Genomic DNA, 25,774 nt, shown 5'->3' on the forward strand with positions numbered 1-25,774 from the left:
TGTCCATTATGCTCATCTCATTTACTTAAATCATGACAGACAGATCAACAACATCACCTTATAGTTATACCTCATACCAAATGCCAACCAGGAACTATATGGAAAGATTTTAATGTTGTTTGGTTAAACCTATAAACCTATAAAACAGAAATTACATTACACTTTTAAAAAAAGCAACACAATATGTGGTACCTTGGGAGTTTTAGGCATAAAAGCCAAAAATAAATAAATATTGCCTCATGTTTAAAAATGTAAATACTTTATGCAATTGTATGTAGTTATCATTTCTGAATGTCCTATAAATTAAGGCAGAAAAGTCAAAAGATAAAATAAAATAAATAAAAAAGGTTGGTTTATTTTATTTTATTTTTTAAATATATTTTTATATTATATTTTATGTAGTTAACAGCTTTTTTTTTTTTTTATAAAATTTATTTAGGCAATTTGTGTGGATGGGGATAAATTTCTGCAACAATGCTCTTTACTCATCTCACACTTCACAACAATATACCACTCTTTCCTATTTTCATCCCATCAAGCGTCTCAAGCTATAAAACCAACCGATATCAAACTAAATGCAGTTATAAAATAACAGCTTCTAGCCTATATTCCTCATACTGCTTTAGTTTGAGTAGAAGCAACTGGATGAGTCTATTTTTCACCCACAGTATTGATTGCTTTTAGTTTAAAAGTGACTCATTGTAATAATGCCACTTTAATAATATTAAAGATAATGCTAAATTATATCCAGTATAATCAGAGTTAAAAGGAACACATTTCTGGTTTGGGGTTGACGAAGGGGTACTTGAGGCTTACTGATAGAGCTGATGACGTACAGTACACAAGACAAAAAAAAAACATTGGGAAAAACTGATGTAAAGCATTTATCAGTGGCAAAAGCTGTATTTGCATATGGAATGCAAAGAAAGTAGTGTAAGATAAAACAGAGCACAAATGTTTAATGAAAAACTACAGCATAGATTACAGACAAAATTTAAATGCTAAACCTAATCAAGACGAGTACATCAACAATTGCTATTGAAGAATTTGTTCCTGCATTTAGCAATTATTACAATGACCTTGGCTTAACCCTATCCCTAATTAATAGGTACTAGACATAAACAGTGAAAATTAAAGGTCACCTTCATAACCACTGATCCGTCATTTTGGCTAGCGTGTTTAAGGCCCGCTTTAATATGAACGATGTTAATCAAATTAAACTTTCGAGCAAACTCCAGGAATGGCACGGAAAACACTGCAGGAACAACACACAGAGCAGTGTGTTAAAATTGCTTCTGTGAGCTCAGCAGGGCACTGGGAAAATGGTAAATTTCAGGAGGAATTTAATAAGGAGAAATTGGCTTAAGATTACTCAGCACTTTGCTTCTAGATTAGTCTCCCTCCTACCCTTCAAATTGCACGAGTTGCTTTCAGAGTGATACAACATTGTGACATAATTACATTGTTGAAGGTGAGGCTCAGTAGAAACGGCTCCGTGCTGACACAAGACGATTTTCCAGCACATGCAAATTTACAGACGGCTCACTTTAAAGCCTACACTTCTCTGCCATTTGAGGGACTAGGCAAAACGAAAAACTGTTTGCATGTTGACAAAAGGTTCCTGATTGCGATCCACAATTAAAACAAAAGGGTCATTGTGACTTTAATCCAAAACCCATCCTTAACAACAGACATTATGAACTGTATGTACGCACAAATCATTCCTAAATCATATTGGCTTAATTAAGCTGTCTGATTGATGGTCTGATCGCCCCATCGGGAGCGTCCATTGAGGATATTGAATAGTTGTCTATTCCAATGTTTAGCATATTTTCATAACTACGTGACAAGCGGCAATATCACAGCAAAGTCGTCCTCGGGGTGTAAGCAGCTGCGTCCCACCCGAAATTGCATGAGCGAGCAGAGGAAACGAAAGAAATGAAACTTGAAGCGTTGATGATAACTCGTCGGCTGTGGTTGTAAACAGCTTTGTGCTTTGAGTTCTATCAATAACCTCTCGGTTACAAGGGTCGGTAATTAAAAGGCTAGTGACCTGGAAATAGTGTCCTCGTTCAAGGATCTCCAAATGTCCGCATGAAAAATACAACATCAAATTAGAATAGCAATAGCACAAGGCCGAGTCTTCCAGCTATAGATCTATTGATGTTCAAACACACCCTGGGGGCACATTGCCATGATAGTCCTGAGTTCACCGTGTTCCCCATTACAACCTGCTGTTGCTGTTTGGAGAGGTCAAAGTCAAACTAAATATACATTATACACACATGCAAAACAGATACTTATGCACAGATATGCATGTATGAATTATAAATAGCACAAACACACTGGGGTCCAAAAGTCTGAGAAAACAGGATCATCAGGATTTACATGAACTTGTGAAATTCATCGAGTGGCATTAAAGCAAAAGGAGGAAACATCAAATAATAATAAATTTTTTTATTCCTCAAATTGTTATGCTGATAATATAAAACAAAATAATATTTTATTTATTTGGAGAGAGGGAATTATATATCTTTTTCAGGAAGCGTAATGAAACAGTTGCATTCATGTGGATTACAAGGACCCATTAAACACTACTGACTTTTAGTTGGCATGGGGGGGTTGACTTATCATGAAACAGTGGCACACTGGCATATTAATACTTTATGTACCAGTAGAGCCCTTTGAGAAATCCATTTGAACCTCCAAACGCACTTGCTACAAAACACAAATACGATGCATATCGCTCAAAACCTGCAAATCCCCGGAACTGGATACAATTTCACATTCATATTCAAAAGAACCACATTTCATCAGAAACATACAGCATATTAGGCCGCATAACCCAGCTGTGAATTATAAATGAAGCCGATCTACTGCTAACGAGAAGTACTGACCGAGGAAAATGCTAAAGATATTGAGACATCATAATAGGCCACTGATGTGAAAAACAGCAGCCGGCAACTATGGATTTTGTCTTCAGTTACCTACACCAGTCATGGAGCTATTAGACTCGCTGTCCTTTACTAGCACCATAGCAGGCCAAATCCACCTGCCTTTACCATTAATTAGTCCCGACAGAGCAAATTTCATTTTAAATAAGAGCTAAAAGGAAAAAAAGTCATGTCAGATAAGCACGGCTGTGCGAAGATTTATAATTATCAATAGTGGGCAGAGACAGATGAGTTATCGCGTTATAAAGGACAATGCTGACCTTGCTAAACTTAAATGCAATCAAGATAAAACTAACCTGACCTTTGTGAAGGACTATATTTTATCTTAAAAATGATATGCATTTCAGTGCAGAAGTGATCATCATTTTATGTGACTGATTTTAAAGTTTTAAGACCTGCTTGCAAAACACTCAAATAAGCCATAAATTGAGACAGATTACACAGTGCTTCTCGATTTCCATCACTGCCGCCCCCAAAGTGATTCACTAAAACATCACAATGTCATTTTCAGTGCCGGGTTTTGAAAAAAATCTTTCGAAAAAGATCAAAATACAGCGTACGGATTGATTTCTATCCAGCACACATTCAGGCCGGTGATCTGATCTGAAAGGGGTTTGCTTGTGATATAGGAGAGATAGTGGTGGGTTATGCATCAAACACACATATTGATTGATACCTGAACTGCTCTGAATTTAGAGTGAATGCATATGTATGCTCACAACACGTTACTTCTCTGGTCGATAAAACTTTCCGATGCATTCCAGTGCTTTAATATTTATGATAACAGCTAAATTAAGTAAAAGCTTTAAAATGCTGGGAGGTAGCATAATTGACAATTCCATTGAAAGTGCAGGAGGGTTTGTCAATATTAATTTTCTGGATCCCAAAGAAGCGTCCCAACTGATAGGTCATTTATCCACACAGCTGGGATCAAGCTCTCGGCAGCCCGATCGACCCTTACCTGACCCTCCAGGGCATGCAACAATGGCCTCGACCTCTGACCCTTAAAAGCAAATGATCTCATCCCATGAAAATCTTGGGCCAAAGTCCACTGGACTACATGCTGTTTCTAAAGCTGAGCCGTCTTTAAAGGGACAGTTCATCTAAAAAAAATGACAGTTGTGTCATTATTGACTCTCCCGAAACCTTTATGATGTTCTTTCTCCTGTGGAATACATCCAGCAGAATGCACAAGCTGCTCTTTACCGCACAATGAAAGTAGATGGTGACCATGGCTGTCAAACTATGGGCTTACATTTCTGCCACAATTCTGCGTGCGAAAGATCATATTTTGAGCGCACAAAAGTGCATTTTGCACACATGCGATCTGAGTTTGTGGAGAAAATGTTCGTTTCGCAAAGAAAAAAGTATTTAGAGCGCACGGAAATCAATTTTGCATTTAAAATACGTTTTTGGATGTGTGCAGACCTTCTCTTTTGCGCGTGCAACGTTTCACTAGCTTGCTCACCTGATGCCCCCCCTCTGTGCTCGCTAAATGCCAACAGCTCGCGTGCTCAACACAACCCAGCGTTACAATGTGCCATAATTCCAGCCAATCAGAGACCGAGGCTGCTAAATTCTGATTGGCTGCCTTGACAACCAATCACAACATTTCTTGCATTACCTCGACAGCATAAGAGGACAAATACAGTGCATGCATAATGTTGTGATTGGTTGTCAAGGCAGCCAATCAGAATTTAGCAGTTGTGTTGTGTTGAGCACGCGAGCTGTTGGCATTTAGCGAGCACAGAGGGGGGGCATCAGGTGAGCAAGCTAGTGAAACGTTGCACGGGCAAAAGAGAAGGTCTGCATACATCCAAAAACGTATTTTAAATGCAAAATTGATTTCCGTGCGCTCGAAATACTTTTTTCTTTGCGAAACGAACATTTTCTCCACAAACTCAGATCGCGCGCGTGCAAAATGCACTTTTGTGCGCTCAAAATATGATCTTTCGCACGCAGAATTGTGGCAGAAATGTAAGCCCATATCAAACAACCTTTTCAGTGAATAATTTAAATTTGTCACATAAACTTATAACATGGCTTCAGCGCATATGTAGTAAATATAGCGTATTAGTCATACTTCTTTTATGATTAATTTATGCCACTTTTTTTGTCAATTTTGGAGCTCAACAGCATCAGTCCTCATTTACTTTTCACTGTAAATGAAAGTAAAAAGAGCAGCATGAACATTCTTCAAAGCTTCTCTGTTTGAGTTCTACAGAAGAAAGAAAATCAGTGGAGAGTGGAACGATGCAAGGATGTGTAAAAGATTTTAATTTTGAGGGAAACTCTTTTTAATCTAACACTGAAAAAAGGCTTTCTTTACTAAATTGATTCCACTCATGTTTGAAATGAATAACAAAAGCATTCAGCTGGTTAAATTTAAGGTCAGAGTCTTGGAATTGAGCCATCTTCTATCCATTCTGCATGTAAAAATGTAATGTTTTACATTAGGTTCAGGAACATACTGATGATGCTCACCTTTTTTCTTCAAGAAAGCTTTTCTGGTTGCCAGGGGGCTTTGACGAACTTGCTGGTTTTGTAGAAACCTGACTGCCGTGACAATCTGCGAAGAGATAAAAAAAACAAAGACATCTTACATTTGCAACGTGAAATGAGCTCATCAGTATAATAGAAAGTCATCAGTAAATTAACTTCACTGGAAATGAGAGAAAGACTCAGCTGAATTATTGTACATTTCCAACTCCCCCATGGTATATCATCAGCCAACAACAGGAACTTATAAAATAGCCCTCCCCCTCCCAATAAGTATATGGCGGCCAGACCACCAAACCACTTTAGAGATAAATCTAGGAAATGAGTGAATCAGCAGTTATAAAATTATCCCATCAAGGTTTGCTGAACAAATGGGGTATGGAGTTTAATTTGCCATTATCCTCTTTAAGACAAACTCCTAGCCTTAAGTGAGCAGGGACTGAAAATCTATACTTAATGCTGAAGTGCCCATCTGTATCTAATAACGGCACAATACCTGGCTAAAAACTTCAGCGATTCTTAAAGAAGAAAATGCATTATGATCAAATCACCTAGGCTGCATGTTGTAATGACTGAGTGTTAATGCACTAGAAAATTAAATATCATCAGAACACGTGTAGTCGGAAGTGCAGCGCCGATCCCATCGATTCCATTGCGCTTTCCTTCGAGATGCACCTTGATCTGCCACTTTAGCTTGCTTTACCTAGAATTAAAAAAGGGTCTCCTCCTCAAACACCATTATAGCATGAATTTGAAGTGCGGGCTCTGAAGTGGTGCTTTTAAAGAACAGATAAACATGAAATAACATCTGGAGATGGGGGAAACGCACACTCAAGGATAGAGCCGAGCCGCCTCGTTATCGCACCTGTGGTCCCTGTGATTCAATTGTAAAAGTCATCCCTCTAATAGGTTGAAAGGTTTTGATTACTGTTCTTTTTCTTTAAGCAGCAAAAGATAAAAAGTGATTGAGAGCGCTGTCTGTGGTAATCCGTTTTAGGTAATGCATTGCATATACTAAAGACCTGTTTCAATCCAAAAGGATTGCATTTTGAAAATAGGCTGAGAAGAATGTGTAATAGTCGGGCCAGCTGTATAATTCTGCAGCGACAAATCAAGACAGAGTGAGTCAGAGTCCCGGTTTTCCTTTCAAAAACACATCATATTGATTTCAGCCTAAATTTATGGGGAACAACTTTGACTTTGCTGGATGAAGGAGGAAGACGAAAAGGGGGCACTGCCGATTTAGGGAACAGCATGAGATTATGATTCCGATAATATGAATAAGCAAGCAGGCAGGCCACATTTGTCTTCAAATATATATATGACTGAGTCAGCGTCTGCAAAGAACGCGACCTTAGTCACACCTGGTTTCAGAACACATCAGAGACGTTTTACGGTAACATGATCTTTGCAAAGCTGTTACCCAAAGGGTAAGGAAATTTTTGGATCTCTATATTAGTGTCAGGATTTTTTTTTTACATTTACAAGAGGCAATCTAAACAGTTTTCAAACAGTTTAATTTATTTGGTCATTTTAAAAACCTTTTGACATGTCATTGTTTCATGCCAATAGTTTGCAATAAATTGTAATTCATTAAAATCTCAATATGCATAATTATTTTCACCTATAAAATCAACAACACATTTATGCAATATTTTGCATTATGCAAAAACACATTGGCCTAAAATGTAAAAAAATTAAAAAAACAATATTGGAAAAAAAATTTTGGCCCTAAATTTTCACTTTCGGTGGTATTTTTTTTTTCTCATTTTTGGTGCCATTTGTGCCCCAGGAACCTATTATTTCTGACCGTGCTATATATAAGCTTAAGGCATAGTAAATTTAGTCACCTAGAAACCTAATGACAAGAAAATTGTCCACATAGTCAAACACACTAAAAACACTCCCGCATCATAAATGAACAAGTTCAGCTCAGTTCTGGGAAGTATTCAAACATGAATCGCAAGTTAAAATTAGTATTTGAATGGATGAGGTTTTTGAGTTGTTGTAGAATGACACAATAAGTGCCTTTTACAATCCAGAAACGCTCTTTCCCCGCTCTATAAACACCACGTAAACTGCATAAACCATCAATTCCTTTATTCACTGCACAAAAACGATGTCAGGCACGTTACGTGTACAGTAAATCACATTTTACAGGAAAAGAAAATTCTCAATTGAGTCACCGCCAGTGAAAAAACGAGCGCAGGGACGTTTCATTTAAGATTATAAAGACAAAGGGGTCAAAATCACGGCTCCTTGGCTTGAAATATGACTTTTTTTTGTGATTGAGACTAGCTTTTACTTGGATGGAAGGGGCACGGCATTCTTGTAAACACTTCTCTAAAAGATGGGATCAAAGTGGGATAACAAATGAGGGCGATGTCCATTTATTTTTCAAGAGTGTTACGTTTGTTCTTCAGGGAGAAGAAAAGTGCTTTTCTTTGCAGATGACACGGCTGCTTTATGCAAGTTCCACCCAGACATCTCAATCAATTATAACCACATTGCACAGATTTTAGTCTTGTCTACTTATTGACGTATAGATCACCCTCGTTGTCGTAGAAGGTAGCAGCATGCGATTGTGCTTTTAAGAGGGAGAGCTGTATCACTGCATGTCAGTACAAGGCACATTTGGTTTGGCAAGCAAAATATTAACTCAAATTAAAAAGGTGGGTGCATGTTTCTTTGCTGAATACCAGTAAATACTCTTTGTTAATCAACCATTATTTTCTAGTGTTTCTTGTAAGGCTAAAATTGCTAATGCACGGAAAGTGCTCCCTGTTCTAACCGATAATCTTTACAAATGAGATGAATGACCAAGTGTCAGGTGCAACCTAAAAAGTGGTGAAAACTCAATCATAGGGGCCAAGCAACATTAAGGGCCACGTCTGGAGACATGCCTGCCATGAACATGATGACTGGACAAGGTCTTGCAAATCGCGCCGTGTCGGTTATTGAGTTTGGATCGGACCGAGTTTTAACAGAGCACTTTTGAATCACACTCGCCTTAAATTTGGAGGAGGTGGTCGTTCCCCTTAAAGTGATGATATTGATCAGGAAGGAAATATAAATGTTCTATTAGGGAAGCAAAATTTTTAGAGCTGGCCTCGCACAATTCTTTCTTCATTTTAGTCTCCTTTAAACAAGTTAAAAGTTCAATATCTGGTCTATTGTACAGGATGGATTTACTGTAGATAAATCACTACATTTTGACAGACAGTTTAGTGTTTAGTGACCCTAAAAATATCATTCTAAGAATAACCAGCGAATTCTGATCAGATTATTATTATTATTCCTATTTTAGAAGCATAAAACAACTCGCACAAAAAAAAAAAAATTCAAACTGTAAAAATTGAAGAGGAAGTTTTGCTTATAAATGCTGCTATTTAACTAGCAGATATGAGAAGGAAGACTTCCTTAGCAAATTTTGTGAACAGGTCACGCAGGGAAATATACTTTTGCTCAAGGCAACACACATTCACAAAGGAACTATTTAGCCAAACACGATTAAATCAGTTGTAGATGGAGGGGGGAAAAGGTTTTATTTTAATATCACAAAAGTGGTCGAAGATGTGTGCAAAGGTAGGGATACATGTATTATATAAACTACAATATACAATCTTATAAATATTATATATATATATATATTTATATATATATATATATATATATATATAATCTGTCCCCACTGCACATTTGTTTATGTTTATTATTATGCCTCTTGTTTTGCACATTCCTTTGCATTTCTACCTCATAATGCCATTTGCACCGTATATGTATAGCATATATACACTGCCGTTCAAAAGTATGGGTTCAGTAAGACTTGTAATGTTTTTTAAATAAGTCTCTTATGCTCATCAAGGCTACATTTATTTGATCAAAAATAAAGAAAAAAAAAACAGTAATCTTGCAAAATGTTATAACAGTATAAAATAATGGTTTCTGTTTTAATATCCTTTAAAATATAATTTATTTCTGTGATGCAAAGCTGAATTTCCATCAGCCGTTACTCCAGTATAAAGTGTCACATGATTCTTAAGAAATCTAATATGCAGATTTATTATTAGAATTATCAATGTTGTGCTGCCAAATATTTTTTTGGAAACTGCGATAATTTTTTCAGGATTCTTTGATGAATAAAAAGTTAACGGCATTTATTCAAAATATAAATCTTTTCTAACAATATAAATCTTTGCTATCACTTCTTAACAATTTAACACATCCTTGCTGAATAAAAGTTTTAATTTCTTTCAAAAAAAGAAAGAATAAAAATGTACTGACCCCAAACTTTTGAACGGTGGTGTATATTGTTAGAAAAGATTTCTATTTTAAATAAATGCTCTTCTTTTTAACTTTTTAGGTTCAGGTTCCAAAAAATTATTAAGCAACACAACAGTTTCCAGCACTGATAATAAATCAGCAAATTAGAATGATTTCTGAAGGATCATGTGACACTGAAGACTGGAGTAATGATGCTGAAAATTCAGCTTTGCATCATAGGAATAAAGGTTATTTTACATCATAATAATATTTCACAATATTACATTTTTTCCTGTATGTTTGATCAAATAAATGCAGCCTTGATGAGCATAAGAAACTCCTTTAAAAACATTAAAAATCATTCTGATCCCAAACTTTTGACTTTTTAAGTATTTCTATACTTATAATGCATCTACTGTGTTTATACCTCCGCTTTTGTACCTTATATATACAACCCCTTGCATAGAGCTGGTCTCTGCATCTGTACCTCAAACTTTGCACCCCATAAAAATCTATTGTATATACAGTACATACATATATACATGTATATATTATATTTATTTATATACATATTTGCACTTCTGGTTAGATGCTAACTGCATTTCATTGGCTCTGTACTTGTACTCTGCACAATGACAATAAAGTTGAATCTAATCTAATCTAATAATCTAAAATAACTGTTAAAACAATTATATTAAATACAATTAATGTAAATGGAGGAGCTAGATGAGTCTTTTATACTTGGAGAATATAGTGAAACAAGTGAATAAAGTGATATGGCAAAATCTGACATGGAAACACTTTTGATATATCAAGATATTTTAAGTAGTGTGCAAGTGCATATTTAAAACAAACACTTTTGCAAACAGTGTACCAGTTTTTGGTGTACTTTTGCCATTTTAATCATAATAATTTAAAACACACACACAAGAGACACCTTGAACAAAACAGAAAAGTTTAAGTTCGTAATAGATAACAGATTTTATCCAGTTTTCATTAGCTACATAAATTTGCAATACAATTTAAAAAAAAAAGTATTAAAATGTTACATTCAATTTCCTCCAATTCTTTGTCAATGCATTTGATGAAAACATAATCAGGAAAATATATATGTGCTTATAGCAACAAACAGTGTTTAGAAAAGTACTGCAGTGGCTATGTCTAGAAACTAAAATAAAATCAACAACGTCTTATTACATTGTAGGTACTTTAGGCCCAAATCATACACAAACTTTGAAGAGGGCCGTGTAAAGACGTGAAATTAAGTTATAGACCAAAATGTGTGTCTGATTATACACGAGTCTGATGTTAAGCTACAGGACTGTTGACAGTAATGACTGCTCTGTGAGAAAGGACAAGAGCTACAGCAGCAGAAGGTGGGGGCCCATCAGTTGGCACTTAAAAGGAAAGGGTAAAGGAAGCTAAACGGAAATCATTAGCAGGTCTGGGGATCCAGTCTCAGTGTGAATCAATTCATTTCAAATTGCCCTGTACATTTGTGAAGAAGCACCCCTGATATAATAAAGGCCTAATAGACACTGATCCAATTGTGTTAGGTTGGTCTCAGATTCCTACAAAACAATGGTTTCAGAAGAAGAGTGAGGAAGAAAGAGATCATAGTCGACTTTCTATATTAATTAACCTCTCTCGTGAATGTTTCTATGACATAGATGGATATCTAGGACGCTTTAAGCGCTCCGACTCTCTGAAATTGCAATGTAGGTTTCCATGCAGTTATATTCCTTTCAACTCCTGATGGGTTGATGCACAAAATGGTGTTTTTAATCTTTTATAATTAGATCTTAAAATACCCTTCTAATTATGACAACTTCCGCTTTAAATGACCTTTATCGAGGAGAGCCCACTGAGAACAGTCGAGCATGAACTGCTTGTGCATGAGAGAGAGAGAGTTAATCTAAAACAGCTATTTGAAATCAATTCTTACTGATCAGCTCCACACATACATGACACAGACATTGCATGCATCAATAAACCTTTACCATCCTTCATAAAGCAGCATTTTAACCCATTTTTGCTTTCTTTTCATTGGGATTTGTGGAGAATTTGATCTTTTATGGCTGCCCTTAAAAGAATAGTTGCACCTAAAAATGAAAATTCTGTCATAATTTACTCACCCTCATGCCATTTCAAACCGGTTTCTTCTGCAGAACAAAGAAGATATTTTGAAAAAATGTCTAAGATTTGTATAAATGCAGTAAAAGTCAGTGGGGTCTAAAACAACATTGGACCTCCGAAAAAAAAAAAAACTTGGGAAGAAAGAAATCCATACTGCTTTGGAACGACACGAGGGTGAGTAAATGATGACAGAATTTTTATTTTTGGGTGACCTATCCCTTTAAAATGTTCTGCCTGGCCCTCATCATAATCACAAAAATCTTAGCAGTCACTCCGATCGGTCTTCAGCATAACTGTGCGGTCTGTTTACGACTTTGAACCACTGAAAAAAGTGCATGAAAAGGGAATATCTCAGTCACTTATGCCTTTACCCATCTTCCTTATGCAACCAAATCCACTTTCAAAAGGTCACATCCATGATAAATAGATATATGCAAAAAGAGCCATTACTGATGACAAAGTAGAGCAACACACATTTTCCATGTGCTGCGAGTGGATTGAGCGCAGAGACCCGCGACTACAGTGCTGATATTCAAATCACGGTGAAGGCAATTTTTTTACGAATGTTCTGAACTTTGACGACTTAAAGGTCACAACGAATTTTAACATCAAAACAAAACAAACAAAAAATACAATGCATACAACAGCAGAGAAAAGAGCAGTTGAAAGTTAAATAAGCAAAAGTATGTACAAAATAAAGCCTTCTGGATAAGATTCAGAGTCCAGGGTTCCCACACTTCTCAGCATGATTTTTTTCATGACTGTTCCAGTTGTTTTTGATGATTTATATAAACTCACAAAGTCAAATTTCAGCCAAATAAATACTTCAGAATTAGGCTAAAAATAACTAAAAAATTATATTGACTACAGATATTCACATAATCATGTAAAATTGTATTAATTTCCATGATATTTCCAGAATTGTAGGAATCCTGTAAAACATCATTAGTTATCAAATTCATCACATCAACAGCATATCATGCCACTTGCACAGAAAGAGAAAAGACTGCAATTGAAAAGAAAATGTAAATATAGTAAAATATTATAATATAAATACATATTTTGAACGCATAAATGAATAAATGTAAAACTTCTCATAAACCAAAATATTAGTTAAGCCTAACAAAGAAATTCACATATTAAAACACACACACACAAATTGATAAAATCAGCATTTTCACAGGTTTATGGTGGCACTGACACACATTTGAACACACAGATGCACACACACTCAACAAACACAGACGTTTTCCGGCAACTTGCCTCACTCAGCCCAGGCTAATCTGTAACACTAGCCTAACTAGTACTCAATACTTTCGATTACAGTCCTGAAATATTTCCTCTTAACATGTAAATCAATGGAACACGGTAAAGCAGAGCATTTGCTGGAAACATTTCTGTTAATGTGGGGAAAATTTATCTTAATCGTTATTATTAACTGTTGGGAGATATGTCCAGCTTTCACATGTGATCATTTGTTTCCACTAATGAGAGATCCAAAGCGTCTGTGGTGCCGGAATTACACATCCGACATTTCACCGGCTCACCGAGGTGTTCGACATAAGACTTATTCATATAGCCAAAAGATAATAAAAAGATTTTTGACAAAAAGCCAGTTTTGGGGTTCATTTAATCTAATCTCTTCAGGGAGAGAGATAAATATGCCCACAGAGCTGATAACTTGCTTATTAAATAACAAATGTTACACTTAATAAAAAATAGACAGGAATCTTGAGGGTTTTTTATCATCATTTTGGACATTCTTCACAAAAACACCTTTTAAAAGTGCGCTCTAGAAGTGTTCATTATAAGGCAGAATTGTTCATATGGCTGATCTGTGATTTTTGTGTTATTTTAATTTACCACTGCTTAATAAATAAGAACACTTAGGGCTTAATAAAATAAATAGTAATCTTGAGGTCTAAGGGTCAAATTTAGCTTAAAAAGGATTACTTGTTTTCTTTTGCCATTATTTTTGGACATTCTAAGAAAAAAAAAAGTGAAATGTGTGTATGAGAGAGAAAGAGACAGAAAGATGAAACTGTGGCCCCTGGACTCAGCAGTGAGGGGGGAAAAAAAACAGTACTTAGCCCGGCTCACCGCAAATATTCCAGCAGTAATCCAGTAATGGATACTTCCTCAGCTCCACAATTGGTCAAAATGTTTTCATACAATAATTTAATTCAGAAACACTTTTACAAAGCAAGAGTAATCAATTTTAATTAGTTGATCCCCCCCCCAATTGCATAAAGTTTAATGTACTGCCATCGATCCTCTTTGTTCTTTAATGCAGTGCTGCTTTCCTGTAATTTGAGGCATTTTTTTTCTCTACTTTTACAGTCAATGATGACATTCGGTGACAGGCCGTGCAAAATGTCTCCGAGTTGCAAATGAGCAGGGCATAAACACACACACACACACACACACACACACACACACACATATTCAATACCAGTGCAATTCATAACAAAACAAACATCCAATTTCAAGACAATCTAAAGGAAACGGAGCACAAATTAATAGCAGCCTATCATGACTTAGTGGCACATCTTAATAACACGTTGCGATCTGGCTCATAGATAAACACAAAGGCGATCTTAAACTCGATGCTGGATCCTTGTCCTTCATTTTCAGAGACACTACCACCCTTCACATCCAATTAGCTAATTGAAGCAAAATGAAAACAGCACCAATGGCAACAACGCCGCACTCGTGTCCAAACCGCACAATGCAGGGTTTATGGAGACGAAGGAAGAGCCTTCTTGTCAGCTACGACTGCCATAACCCTGACAAGTGTCTTCGCTCTCCACTTCAGACGCCCACCTACCCATAATTAAACACACATACACACAAAATCAAAGTGTACAATTTTGTGCCAACGTCTTTCACACTAAACTAGCTAGCAGACGTAATAGTACATTGACAATTAAAAAGGAAATGTGCTTGGCGGTGGTTAGTTGATTAGACATAAGCACAATATGACACTGAAAGAGGATGGCCACACCACCGGCAGACAGATTGTGACATTCCGGTGACATTATCATCTCACGACGGCTTGCATTCAATAGCTCGGGATGCTTATTGCACGTTGCGGATCAACAGTTTTGTGGTCTTCAAAAAGGTATAGAATTGGTGGTGTGACCCTCTTGCTCGATGACCCTCCTTTCAATTACTCTGATGGTGGTGGAGAACTGGATGGAGAGCAAAAAATTAAGTGTCAAGTAAAACAAAAACACACGGTAGAGAAGATACAGCATGTATAAGGAAAAAAAGGCAGAGAAAGTTAAAAGAGTAAGATCAGACAAGAAAAGAGACAAAGACAGGGCAACCTGGCCTCTTACGGCTTTCTGGGTACATCTCAGAAGATGAATACCACCATCTACTGGCTTCAAAGGAAAGTTCAGCAACAACAGGTCTCGTCCGAATGAACCTCCCAGGCTGTGTGATAGTCAGAGCTGTCAGGAACGATTAGATGACAATGGAACTCGCATTTAAAGAGACACTCAGACCACAAATAGGGTCACATGACTGAGAAGAGCAGTAAGTGTTTAATCCTCCAATGAGATTAAACCTTTTTCAAACCACAGTGGCACAGCAAACTAATAAAAAAAAACAATTCAGGTTTCCAGTTTTAATTTAGTGCATCCAAACAAACTGGAACATTTTAATTATCATAATCACTAAAACTGCATTGGGAAAAAAAAGTTGTTTTGTATTTCTTGCAAAATGGTTTGGAATGGGGTAGAAAATAAAAGCCTGGCAGAGTAATTTATGCTTGTTGACTCATATGGAGAATTGCTGTTACTCAACTGAAGCCACAGAAGCTGAGAAATGCTTGTCTGTGGGAATAATCATACATTTCTAAAGGTTCAACCAGAATGTACAGGTTTTACTGCATAATTGCCCAAAGCATGTCTGCGGTACAATGGTGCCACCCAGCCCTGTTCTCAAACCTGCGTATAAATCAGTTCATCTTGCGTAAAAACCCTCTTGACCCTGCCCAAGCAACAATAACCATAAAAAAAACACCAAAACAATGGAATGAACAAGCAGGGATCTGATCACACGCAAAAGTTCAAACAAGATTGATAGATCTGACTGGCTTTCAAAGGGAAGTTCCATATTGACACACCTTATAGTTCACCCCAAATTGAATAAATGATGACAGAATTTTCATCCTTGTGTCATTCAAAACTTGTAGGACTTTCTTTTGTCTATGGAACACACAAGACAGAATGTTTTTGTCCATACAATGAAAGTCAGTGGGGTCCAAAACAATACTGATCCTCAGTGACTCATTGTACTGACAACATTTTTTTTTCACATTTTTCAAAATATGTTTTTTTGTGTTACACAGGGTGAGGGAAATGATGTCAGAATTTTCATTTTTGAGTGAAATATCCTTTAAAAACAGTAAATAATGAACACGTGGGTTATTACAATCCAAAATGTTTTGTTGCAGTATCGGATGCAATATGTGCTCAATATGTGAGACTCTACGTGAGTCTTTGCTGTGCCCAGAGGTGACCCGCAATGGCTTTATGGGGCACGAGAATCCAGACGTGTGTGTGTGAGTGTGAGTCCTGCTCCAGTGTCACAGTATGGCGTGTTGGAGTCCAGGGGCTGCGCTGGCAGGCCACTCACTGACAGACACACACCTGCTCTGACATTTCCTGCCGACCTTGACTGAGAAAAACACATGACAATACCTCTCCGCTGAGTCCCACAGGACTGTTGTCCTTCTCTCTTGCTCTCTCTCCCCAACTCCTTTAAAGGAATAGTTGACGCAAAAACTAAAATTGTCATTATTTCCTCCTCATGTTGCTCTAAACCTGTGACTTTCTTTCTTCTGTGGGATACAAAACACATCAGCTCTAGAACCCAATTTAGCCTAATTCATGAAAATCATTCAGACTGTTTTTTGAACCGATTCATTCAGAAAGAACAATTTATTCACAGACTAGACATTGTTACTCCTATATAAAGGCAACCTCACGTGGTTTGAAGGATTTTTTTTCAACAGCTTTGCATACAGCTTATTGAATCAGAATTCAGAATTTTGTTTTACAAAAACACACTACCATTCAAAAGTCTTTGAGCTGAGGTCATTTTTGAAAAAAGTCTCTTACGCTCACTGAGGCTGCATTTATTTGTTCAAAAATACAAAATAATATAATTTAAAATAAGTTTTCTAATATAATATATTTGAAAATGTAATTTATTCCTGTGATGGCAAACCTGAATTTTCAGCAGGCATTACTCCAGTCTTCAGCATCACATGATCCTTCAGAAATCATTCCAATAGGCTTATTTGTTGCTCAAGAAAATTTCTTAATATTATTTCTTAATATTAAAACAGTTGTGCTTCTTGATATTTTTGTGGAAAACATGACACTTTTTTTTTTCAGGATACATTGATGAAAAGAAAATTCAAAAGAACAGCAGTTTTTTGAAATATAAATCTTTTGTAATATTATAAATGTCCTTCATGTCACTTTTGACTTTTTCATCTTTTCTGAAGTGTGAATTCTTCAGTGCCCATTCACTGTAATTGCATGGGGGAAAAAAATAACCAGTACATTCTTCCAAATGTAGCCTTTTGGGATCCTTGAAAGAAAGTCATATGGCTTTTGAATCGGCCTGGGCGATAAAACGGTATCGATATTTATCGACGGTACACCTTCTTCGATAACGATATAAAACATTTTCGATATAGTGCAGGATATAGGCACGTGCTATGAGTGACGCAGACAGCACACACAAACACGAACACATGCTGAATTGAGTGCTGCCTGTGCCTGCCTGTGATGAGGAGATTGTGAATAAAAAAAATTGATATTAGTAGAATTTTAAATAAACATTTGCATTTGAATGTTAGGAGTGGGTCAGGGAGCGTCATCAGTGGCGCACAAGATGCAGTGATAATGATGTAAGTGACATTGTTGCATTTTAATGTTTTGTTAGTCTTGCCCACGAGATGCGCCGCTGCTGTGTTATGCATTCAAAATATTAAGAGAAATATAGAAGCTCAATGCAGAGAAGATCTTGATTAGGTTAAAACCGAAACCAAGCCATTCACACAGAACACATATTCAGCAGCGCATTTTTTAGATGGACAAATATGACTGCTGCACTCGCGTCTCACACGAGATGTAGCCATGAAAATTTAAAACAGTTTAAACTTTTAGAAAACACATCGCGAATTTGTGGAGGTTTATTCCTTTTTACTGCGTCTCTTATGTTTTTTAATGCAATCCGCGTGATGGGCTATTTGGCTCTTTGTATTAAGCAATATATAAATACATGATACTGTTTTGTTCATAATTGTTTATGCAATTTACAAAATTATATTCGATTTACATGAGTTAATTTAGGCGTAATGCACGTTTTTTTATAGACAGTTATTTCCTTGCGTTGACATTATGTGCTGCATTATTTTGCTCATTGAGCTCTCGGGAGACAAGCCAAAAGTTTCCTTAAAACCTATTTAATCTGCATATAAAACATTAGAAATTAGATATTTGTTTAATTTTTATTGTGTGTTTGACTGTTAAAACAAAAAAATATTTGTTGTTTGTCTCAATAAATGGGGTTAATTTAAAAATACAGTGTTAAATTGAAAAAAAAAATTTCTATTGCTCATTGTTTTAAAAAAGGTTATAAAAATGTCAATAATTATCGATACCGAACGATATGAAACATTATATCGTTGATACATTTTTTTAGCTATATCGCCCAGCCCTACTTTTGAATCAAAATGACAAGTAAATGATCATTTTCAGCAATTACCTAATTTTCAGCTAGCTAAAAGAAAATATAGCAAAATCAGAGAAGCAAGACATGTATGTAATATTACACAAAAAGGTTTCTGACAACCCTCACCTTTCCCCAAACTAGTTTATGACCAGCTTCTCCGCAGAAGTGACCGCCGCAGATTAACCAGGCAGCCCACCCAAAATGGTGACGTGCCGCACTTACTGCCTATTCTGAGTGTTTAGGCCTGTCTGCCATTCTCTTGTTGTCACAACACTTAAAGCCCTTGGGCCGCTGGTCCAGGTGTTTGGCAGGGCTGCCAGCAGCTAGCAGATACATGCGGGTTCCTGTTTCTTGTTGCTCATCTGACTTGTACGAAGTGTTAATAATACAGCACTAATCTAAAATTGGGCTCCTAAACAAAGAATAAAAACAGTGGTTTATATGAATACATGTGAGTCCTCAGACGGACAGTGAAGTACTTTTTTGATTGTACAGCACACCTGACTCAGTCAGCACGGCAAAGAGTCATCATCAACAATACTGCACTTACAAGTTCAAGCAGCGCCTTTGCCCTTCTGAGACCTATAAAATGCATAGTTACAGGCCCTCGGAGGGGATTTACTCCGAGAGAAGCAGGTACAGATCTTTAATAAAGTCTCCAGCAGCCCCTAGTGCTCACAAAGGGGGTAGCAACAGGTGCCTGTACACCGTCATATCAAACACATGCATATATAACAACAACTGCAAGTGCTCTTTTATTTCTTAGTACTCAATGCTATAATTTTCATTCAAGTCTTATTACCATTATTCCACAACTTCCTGTATGCTTACAGAGCTCATTCACCCAATAAGAACTTTTATATGCCATAATGCAGCTCACTTGACTCATTCCTGATTGGCTTGTTAAAGCTGTAATCTCCCAGCGCCGCACATAGAGAAACAAGAAGCCTATTAGCATCTTCTCTACATTATTTTTCATCAAACTGGTTAAAACTGACACGTATTAATTAATATCTATTACTCGTTTTTTTTCCCTTTGAGGGGGCAAGATGTTGGGTTTGACGGGGGGTGGGCAATTAGTTGAACAAAATCATCAAAATAGTGTATTTGAATGAGCGCTGATAAATGTCCCACGCCGTCCCATCTCAGAGAGCGAAGTGCAATATATTCTTGCTGTCACGTTCTATTAAACAGCTATTACAGTCTTGATAGAACTATTAGTCACTTCATTATTAATAACATTAATGTATTTACATTTTAGTGTACATGCCAGTTTTCCAGCAATAATTTATGAAGTCGACTTTATATTTCATAATGTTCCTCCATCTGAGCCTTTTTGAGCTTATTATTGATTGTGAAAACAGACTGAATTTTTATGTTCTCTCTCAACCGACCTCACTAATGTATTGGCGAGGGGGCCTCTGCATTAAGAGACTGAAACAAAGTGCATTTACAACTGAAGCATAACTTCATAATTTACATTCCAACATTTATTAGAGGTGACAAATGAGTGTTTGGTTGGTCCACTCGCGCTTTTCCACAATAAGGCACTTATTCAATCCGCATAAATTACGGTGCGGGATTGAGAGTGCTGGTGCAAATGATTCTATTACATTTATGCGGCGGTACACGCGTGTGCCCGAGGAGGTTATTCGAGGGGCGGGCGTCCTGTTTATGAACTAATCCATAAAGTGGCTACCTACGATAAGAATAAAAAGTGTGGAATAATGTATGAAAGGCTGTGTCGGCATGCAGGTTCATATGGGAATCTTGTTAGAGTAGAGCAAAGATGACTAGAGTAGATTAGAGTACAGTACACTGGAGAAAACTAGGGAGCACTGGAGTAAAGCACAGTAGACAAGATTACAGTACACTTGACTCTAGAGTAGGGCTGCACAATTAATCGAATTTCTAATCGCGATTACAATTATGGATGCCAAAATTACATAATCGTTCAAAGCGGCAATTAATCGTTCAAAGTCTACTTATGTTATTCTGCACGCTTAAGATGCTTTTTTTTTATTTCTACATGTCACCTTAAGGGTTTTTCCATTGTTTTAATTTTAGTTTTAGTATAACACTATAATACCATTTATATTTTTACTTTTTTTATAATTTAAAGAAGAAACCAATCCGATATATAGTTGACATTTGAGGATTAATACTATAGAAAAGCACTAAAACTTTTTCAGTTAAAGTGTTTTCAGCTTGTTTTTTTTCATATAAAAATACGGCATGCAGTTGCATCAAACAATGGTATAAACATAATTCAATGTAAATTGTGATAATCGTAATTAATAATCGCAATTACAATTTCAAGGCAATAATCGACAATTATGATTTTTGTCATAATCGTGCAGCCCTACTCTAGAGTCTAAAGTACACTGGAGTAGAGTACAATGAAGCAAAGCAGACTGCACTAAATGATAGTAAAATAAACTACACTGGAGTAAAGTAGACTAGGCCACAGTTTTTCAAACTTGTTGATGCCAAGGAGCCTCCCAGTCATGACCCCCTTGTGGGACCTATTTTATTTTATTTTTTTAAATAAAGACAGTTTTTCCCTGTATATATTCTCTCTCTCTCTATGTGTATATATATATATATATATATATATATATATATATGCATTTATACTGTGTATGAAAATACAAACTTATAAAGACAACTAAATTGAATAAAATGAAATAATTGTATTAAAGCAAACTGTTAAAATATGATCTGAAAATAATATTTAAATTAAAAATAATAATAATAAAAAAAAAACGGAATTACAACTTCAGAATGCAGAATTAAATATATTACCAGAACTTGTCCAAAGTGCATGTAATGTAATAATAAATAAATAAACAGACAAACAGACAGACAGATAAATAAATAAATAAATAAGGGGCAAAATAATTTTTTTTTAGTTAATATCTTAAGTACACAATTACCAAAATTTGGTCAATGTGAATGTTAAAATATATATAACACAAAATAAATACAAATAATAATGGTAAAAAAAAAAAATCACAAATATTTAATATTTTATGTACAGTTATACAATAATCAAAATGTATTTAAAAATAAATAATAATATTTTTTTTTTATATCTTGAATACACAGTTATACAGCTACCTCTCGAAATACACATTTTGTCATTTTTTTTCCTCAAAATTTTCATGGACCCCCTAGCAGGGAAGGATGTAAATTAGCAATGTTAATATAATATGGCATGTTTACATTTGGTATTTTCATACTTAAGTTTATTAACACGCACTGTCTAAATAAACAAACTAATTAATAAATAAAATTAACAGCACCCCTTTGTGGTTCCCTGTGGGTCCTTTCACCCCAGTTTAAAACCCCTAGACTAGACTAAACTACAGTAAAGTACAGCACAGCACTCTTATAATAGTAGACAATACTAGGCTAAAGTAGATTATGGTACAATGGAGTGAACTCGAAAAGAGTAGACTACCTCATTGCCATACTACAAATCCGCATCTTTTCTGCACATTGACGTCTTGTTGCATCTACTGAAGCAGGGGACCATCATCAGAGGGTCTTTCACAAGCCTTTCTGTCTTATTGGCAAGATATGTGTCCAACACTTCCAACACCTTCAAATCAGACCAAATTTTAAGCGTAATTGTGCAAGGAAATCGACATTTGCCATAGCATTCAAAAGCAGATCATAGCAAACCCATGCACTCCTAAACACAACTCTGGCCCAAAGTCTCAGTCGTGATTAAACAGCCTCGCCTCTTCCCATGTTAATATTCCAGCACCGATAGGCAAAACTAGAAATTACAGATCTGTGCTTGCCATTCTGTTCGCATTAATATATTTGCCAAGATTTTACAAATAACGGGGCAAGTATAAATTATGTTTTATTGATTTCTGGCTAATCATAGAGTTCAATTAAAGCCTGCCTTCAAAGCGGTTGGCAAACTGCGGACATCAGAAGGAAAGCACTGAAAATAAACCGCGCGTTCCCAGGCAGTGCGGCCCAACCTCATCAGGTCATTGAGCAATGTGAAAGGAGGATAGTGTAACGTTAAACTATGTCATACAAAATTAATCTAGACACATGGAAAAGGAGCAGACAGAGACAAACAGAGACGCACATCATAAAAGAGGATCTAATTAAGGATCCTTGGAGAATTTAATGGGCTATAACCCACAATTTCCTAAATTCAAGACATTCTCAGTCATTTTGACAGGCCGTAAAAGGAAGTAAGATGAAGCAAGTGGTATTTGGCTTGGAAAAGCTTGGCTTCGAGAACAATATGACACAGATTGTAATGTTTAACAGGCTAGATGTCAACAATTTCCTAACAAACATTCTAAAAACATTCTATGTAAAAAACACACGAGGAACATCAAAAGAAAGCAGCAAGATCTGATATCAGCAAAGACCCTCTTAACAGATTGTAAAGGAAAATTCACACACACACAAAAAAGAAAAGAAATGGACTTTTCATGTGGGAAGATGTCCGGCCATAAATCTGCTGATTTTGATCTCAGGGGGACCGGCTCCAGAAATCTGGTCCAACAGCACACATGAGATCAAAACCACAACGTAAAGAAATCTGGGCGCCACGTCTTTATCTGCTCAGACTTTTCAAAGAGAATCAGAAAAAAACTATATATGACCAACATCAAAAAAAAACCTACCCGTTTACAGTTATGGAAACTACTATAAAAGAGGCTAAATAACACAGTCACTCAGACTAGTGTCATAGAGTCAGGCGGAAAACAAATGAGGATTGGAGAGATGCCATTTCACTGTTCAAACGCAAAACTGGGATTTCTGGTTTGTGTCATCCCTCAGTCATTTAATGAGCATTTCACAGCAGTAAACAAACACATTCAGTAGGGGAGTTTACAGATGGAGTTGTGAAATTCTACACACTGGGGCTTGAAGAGGAAGCCAGGTCTCATCTATTCACCTCTAATCTGGTCAATTGAGTCAAAAAGACCGACTGAAACAGGAGAAAGAGTCGAGGCAAGAGCTGTAAACACATTTTCTGAAGGCCCTGGTCTGTAGACTTCAAGCATACGCGATAAATCTGACGTGAAATCATAATTATAAAAGCAATTAGCTTACCCTGTGCCGCTCACCCTTGGATGTGACAGTGAAAATTCATACAGAGCCCCTTCAAGGCGGCTGGGACAAGGTTGGTAGGGGGCCGGAAAAGTGCAACACAACAACAATAAAACCGCAGGCCTTTCCTGTATCATTAACCACAAGCTCAAACAGCTCAGGACAAGACAGTGCCAATTGCAACAACACTAAATAAACTTCCACATCTCACACAAACACATGTGAGTTGAGGTCAATAATTCCTCATCCTATTTATCAATCTCTAAAATGCACATACGGTATAAGCAAAATACTGGTTTCTACCAAAACAGTCCTAGTTCCGGTGTTCAGCTCGGACATCAGCAAACATTCTACTTTTTTGTCAGCTAAATGTTGACCTAACTAACACACATACACGTCTGGTTTACTATCCTTGTGGGGACTCTCCATAGGCGTAATGGTTTTTATACTGTACAAACCGTATTTTCTATCTCCTTACACTAACCGTACACCTCACAGAAAACTTTCTGCATTTTTACATTCTTAAAAAAAACGAATTCTGTATATATATACAGTGGGTACGGAAAGTATTCAGACCCCCTTCAATTTTTCACTCTTTGTTATATTGCAGCCATTTGCTAAAATCATTTAAGTTAATTTTTTTTCCTCATTAATGTACACACAGCACCCCATATTGACAGAAAAACACAGAATCGTTGACATTTTTGCAGATTTATTAAAAAAGAAAAACTGAAATATCACATGGTCCTAAGTATTCAGACCCTTTGCTCAGTATTTAGTAGAAGCACCCTTTTGATCTAATACAGCCATGAGTCTTTTTGGGAAAGATGCAACAAGTTTTTCACACCTGGATTTGGGGATCCTCTGCCATTCCTCCTTGCAGATCCTCTCCAGTTCTGTCAGGTTGGATGGTAAACATTGGTGGACAGCCATTTTTAGGTCTCTCCAGAGATGCTCAAATGGGTTTAAGTCAGGGCTCTGGCTGGCCCATTCAAGAACAGTCACAGAGTTGTTATGAAGCCACTCCTTCGTTATTTTAGCTCTGTGCTTAGGGTCATTGTCCTGTTGGAAGGTGAACCTTCCACCCAGTCTGAGGTTCTGAATGCTCTAGACTGGGTTTTCATTAAGGCTATCTCTGTTTCTGTCTCTGAGCTCTTCAGGCAGTTCCTTTGACCTCATGATTCTCATTTGCTCTGACATGCACTGTGAGCTGTAAGGTCTTATATAGACAGGTGTGTGGCTTTCCTAATCAAGTCCAATCAGTATAATCAAACACAGCTGGACTCAAATGAAGGTGTAGAACCATCTCAAGGATGATCAGAAGAAATGGACAGCACCTGAGTTAAATATATGAGTGTCACAGCAAAGGGTCTGAATACTTAGGACCATGTGATATTTCAGTTTTTCTTTTTTAATAAATCTGCAAAAATGTCAACAATTCTGTGTTTTTCTGTCAATATGGGGTGCTGTGTGTACATTAATGAGGAAAAAAAATTAACTTAAATGATTTTAGCAAATGGCTGCAATATAACAAAGAGAAATTGAAAAATTGAAGGGGGTCTGAATACTTTCCATACCCACTGTATATATATATATACACTGTATGTATTTTATTATTTTTATTTTTTACCCAAGTTCAGGGTAGGTAAGATTTCTTGTTTTGAAAAGGCTGCAAAAGTAAAAAATACTGTGATACATTTTTTCATGATTTTTTGATGAAGAACGCATTTATTTGAAATTGAAATCTTTTGTGACATTATAAATGTCTCTCAATTGTAATCACATTAATGCGTCCTTGCAAGAATCGAACTGACCCCAAACTTTTGAAAGGTAGTGTATATTTACATACATATTTTAATTCATAGCAATTTATTTACACATAAGATATTAGCTCTTTTTTCCCAGAAGGATTTCATACAAACATAAGGTAAATTTAATAAGGCTTTGGTGCGGACGGAATTACTTTTTCCAGCCAAAAACATTGGTGAAATGCTGGGAACAGGAAACAGATTGGGCACTGGCACCTTTGGAAAATATGTTCTGCCAAGGTGTGCTGCTTCAATCAAACCAGTCAG

At 36.4% G+C, this 25,774-nt stretch overlaps 1 protein-coding gene across 1 annotated transcript in view; it reads right to left on the reverse strand.

Moving 5' to 3' along the window:
• Positions 1–25,774, reverse strand: part of LOC107695784 (peroxisomal membrane protein PEX14-like) — a 65,293-nt gene that overhangs the window by 32,505 nt on the left and 7,014 nt on the right. Inside the window, exon 3 of the mRNA XM_016495823.1 lies at positions 5,439–5,523. Coding sequence (XP_016351309.1) covers positions 5,439–5,523 — 85 coding nt within the window. The remainder of the gene's footprint in view (positions 1–5,438; positions 5,524–25,774) is intronic.

Source organism: Sinocyclocheilus anshuiensis, unplaced genomic scaffold (assembly GCF_001515605.1).
Source record: "Sinocyclocheilus anshuiensis isolate Anshui unplaced genomic scaffold, SAMN03320099.WGS_v1.1 scaffold234, whole genome shotgun sequence".
Lineage (NCBI taxonomy): Eukaryota > Metazoa > Chordata > Actinopteri > Cypriniformes > Cyprinidae > Sinocyclocheilus > Sinocyclocheilus anshuiensis.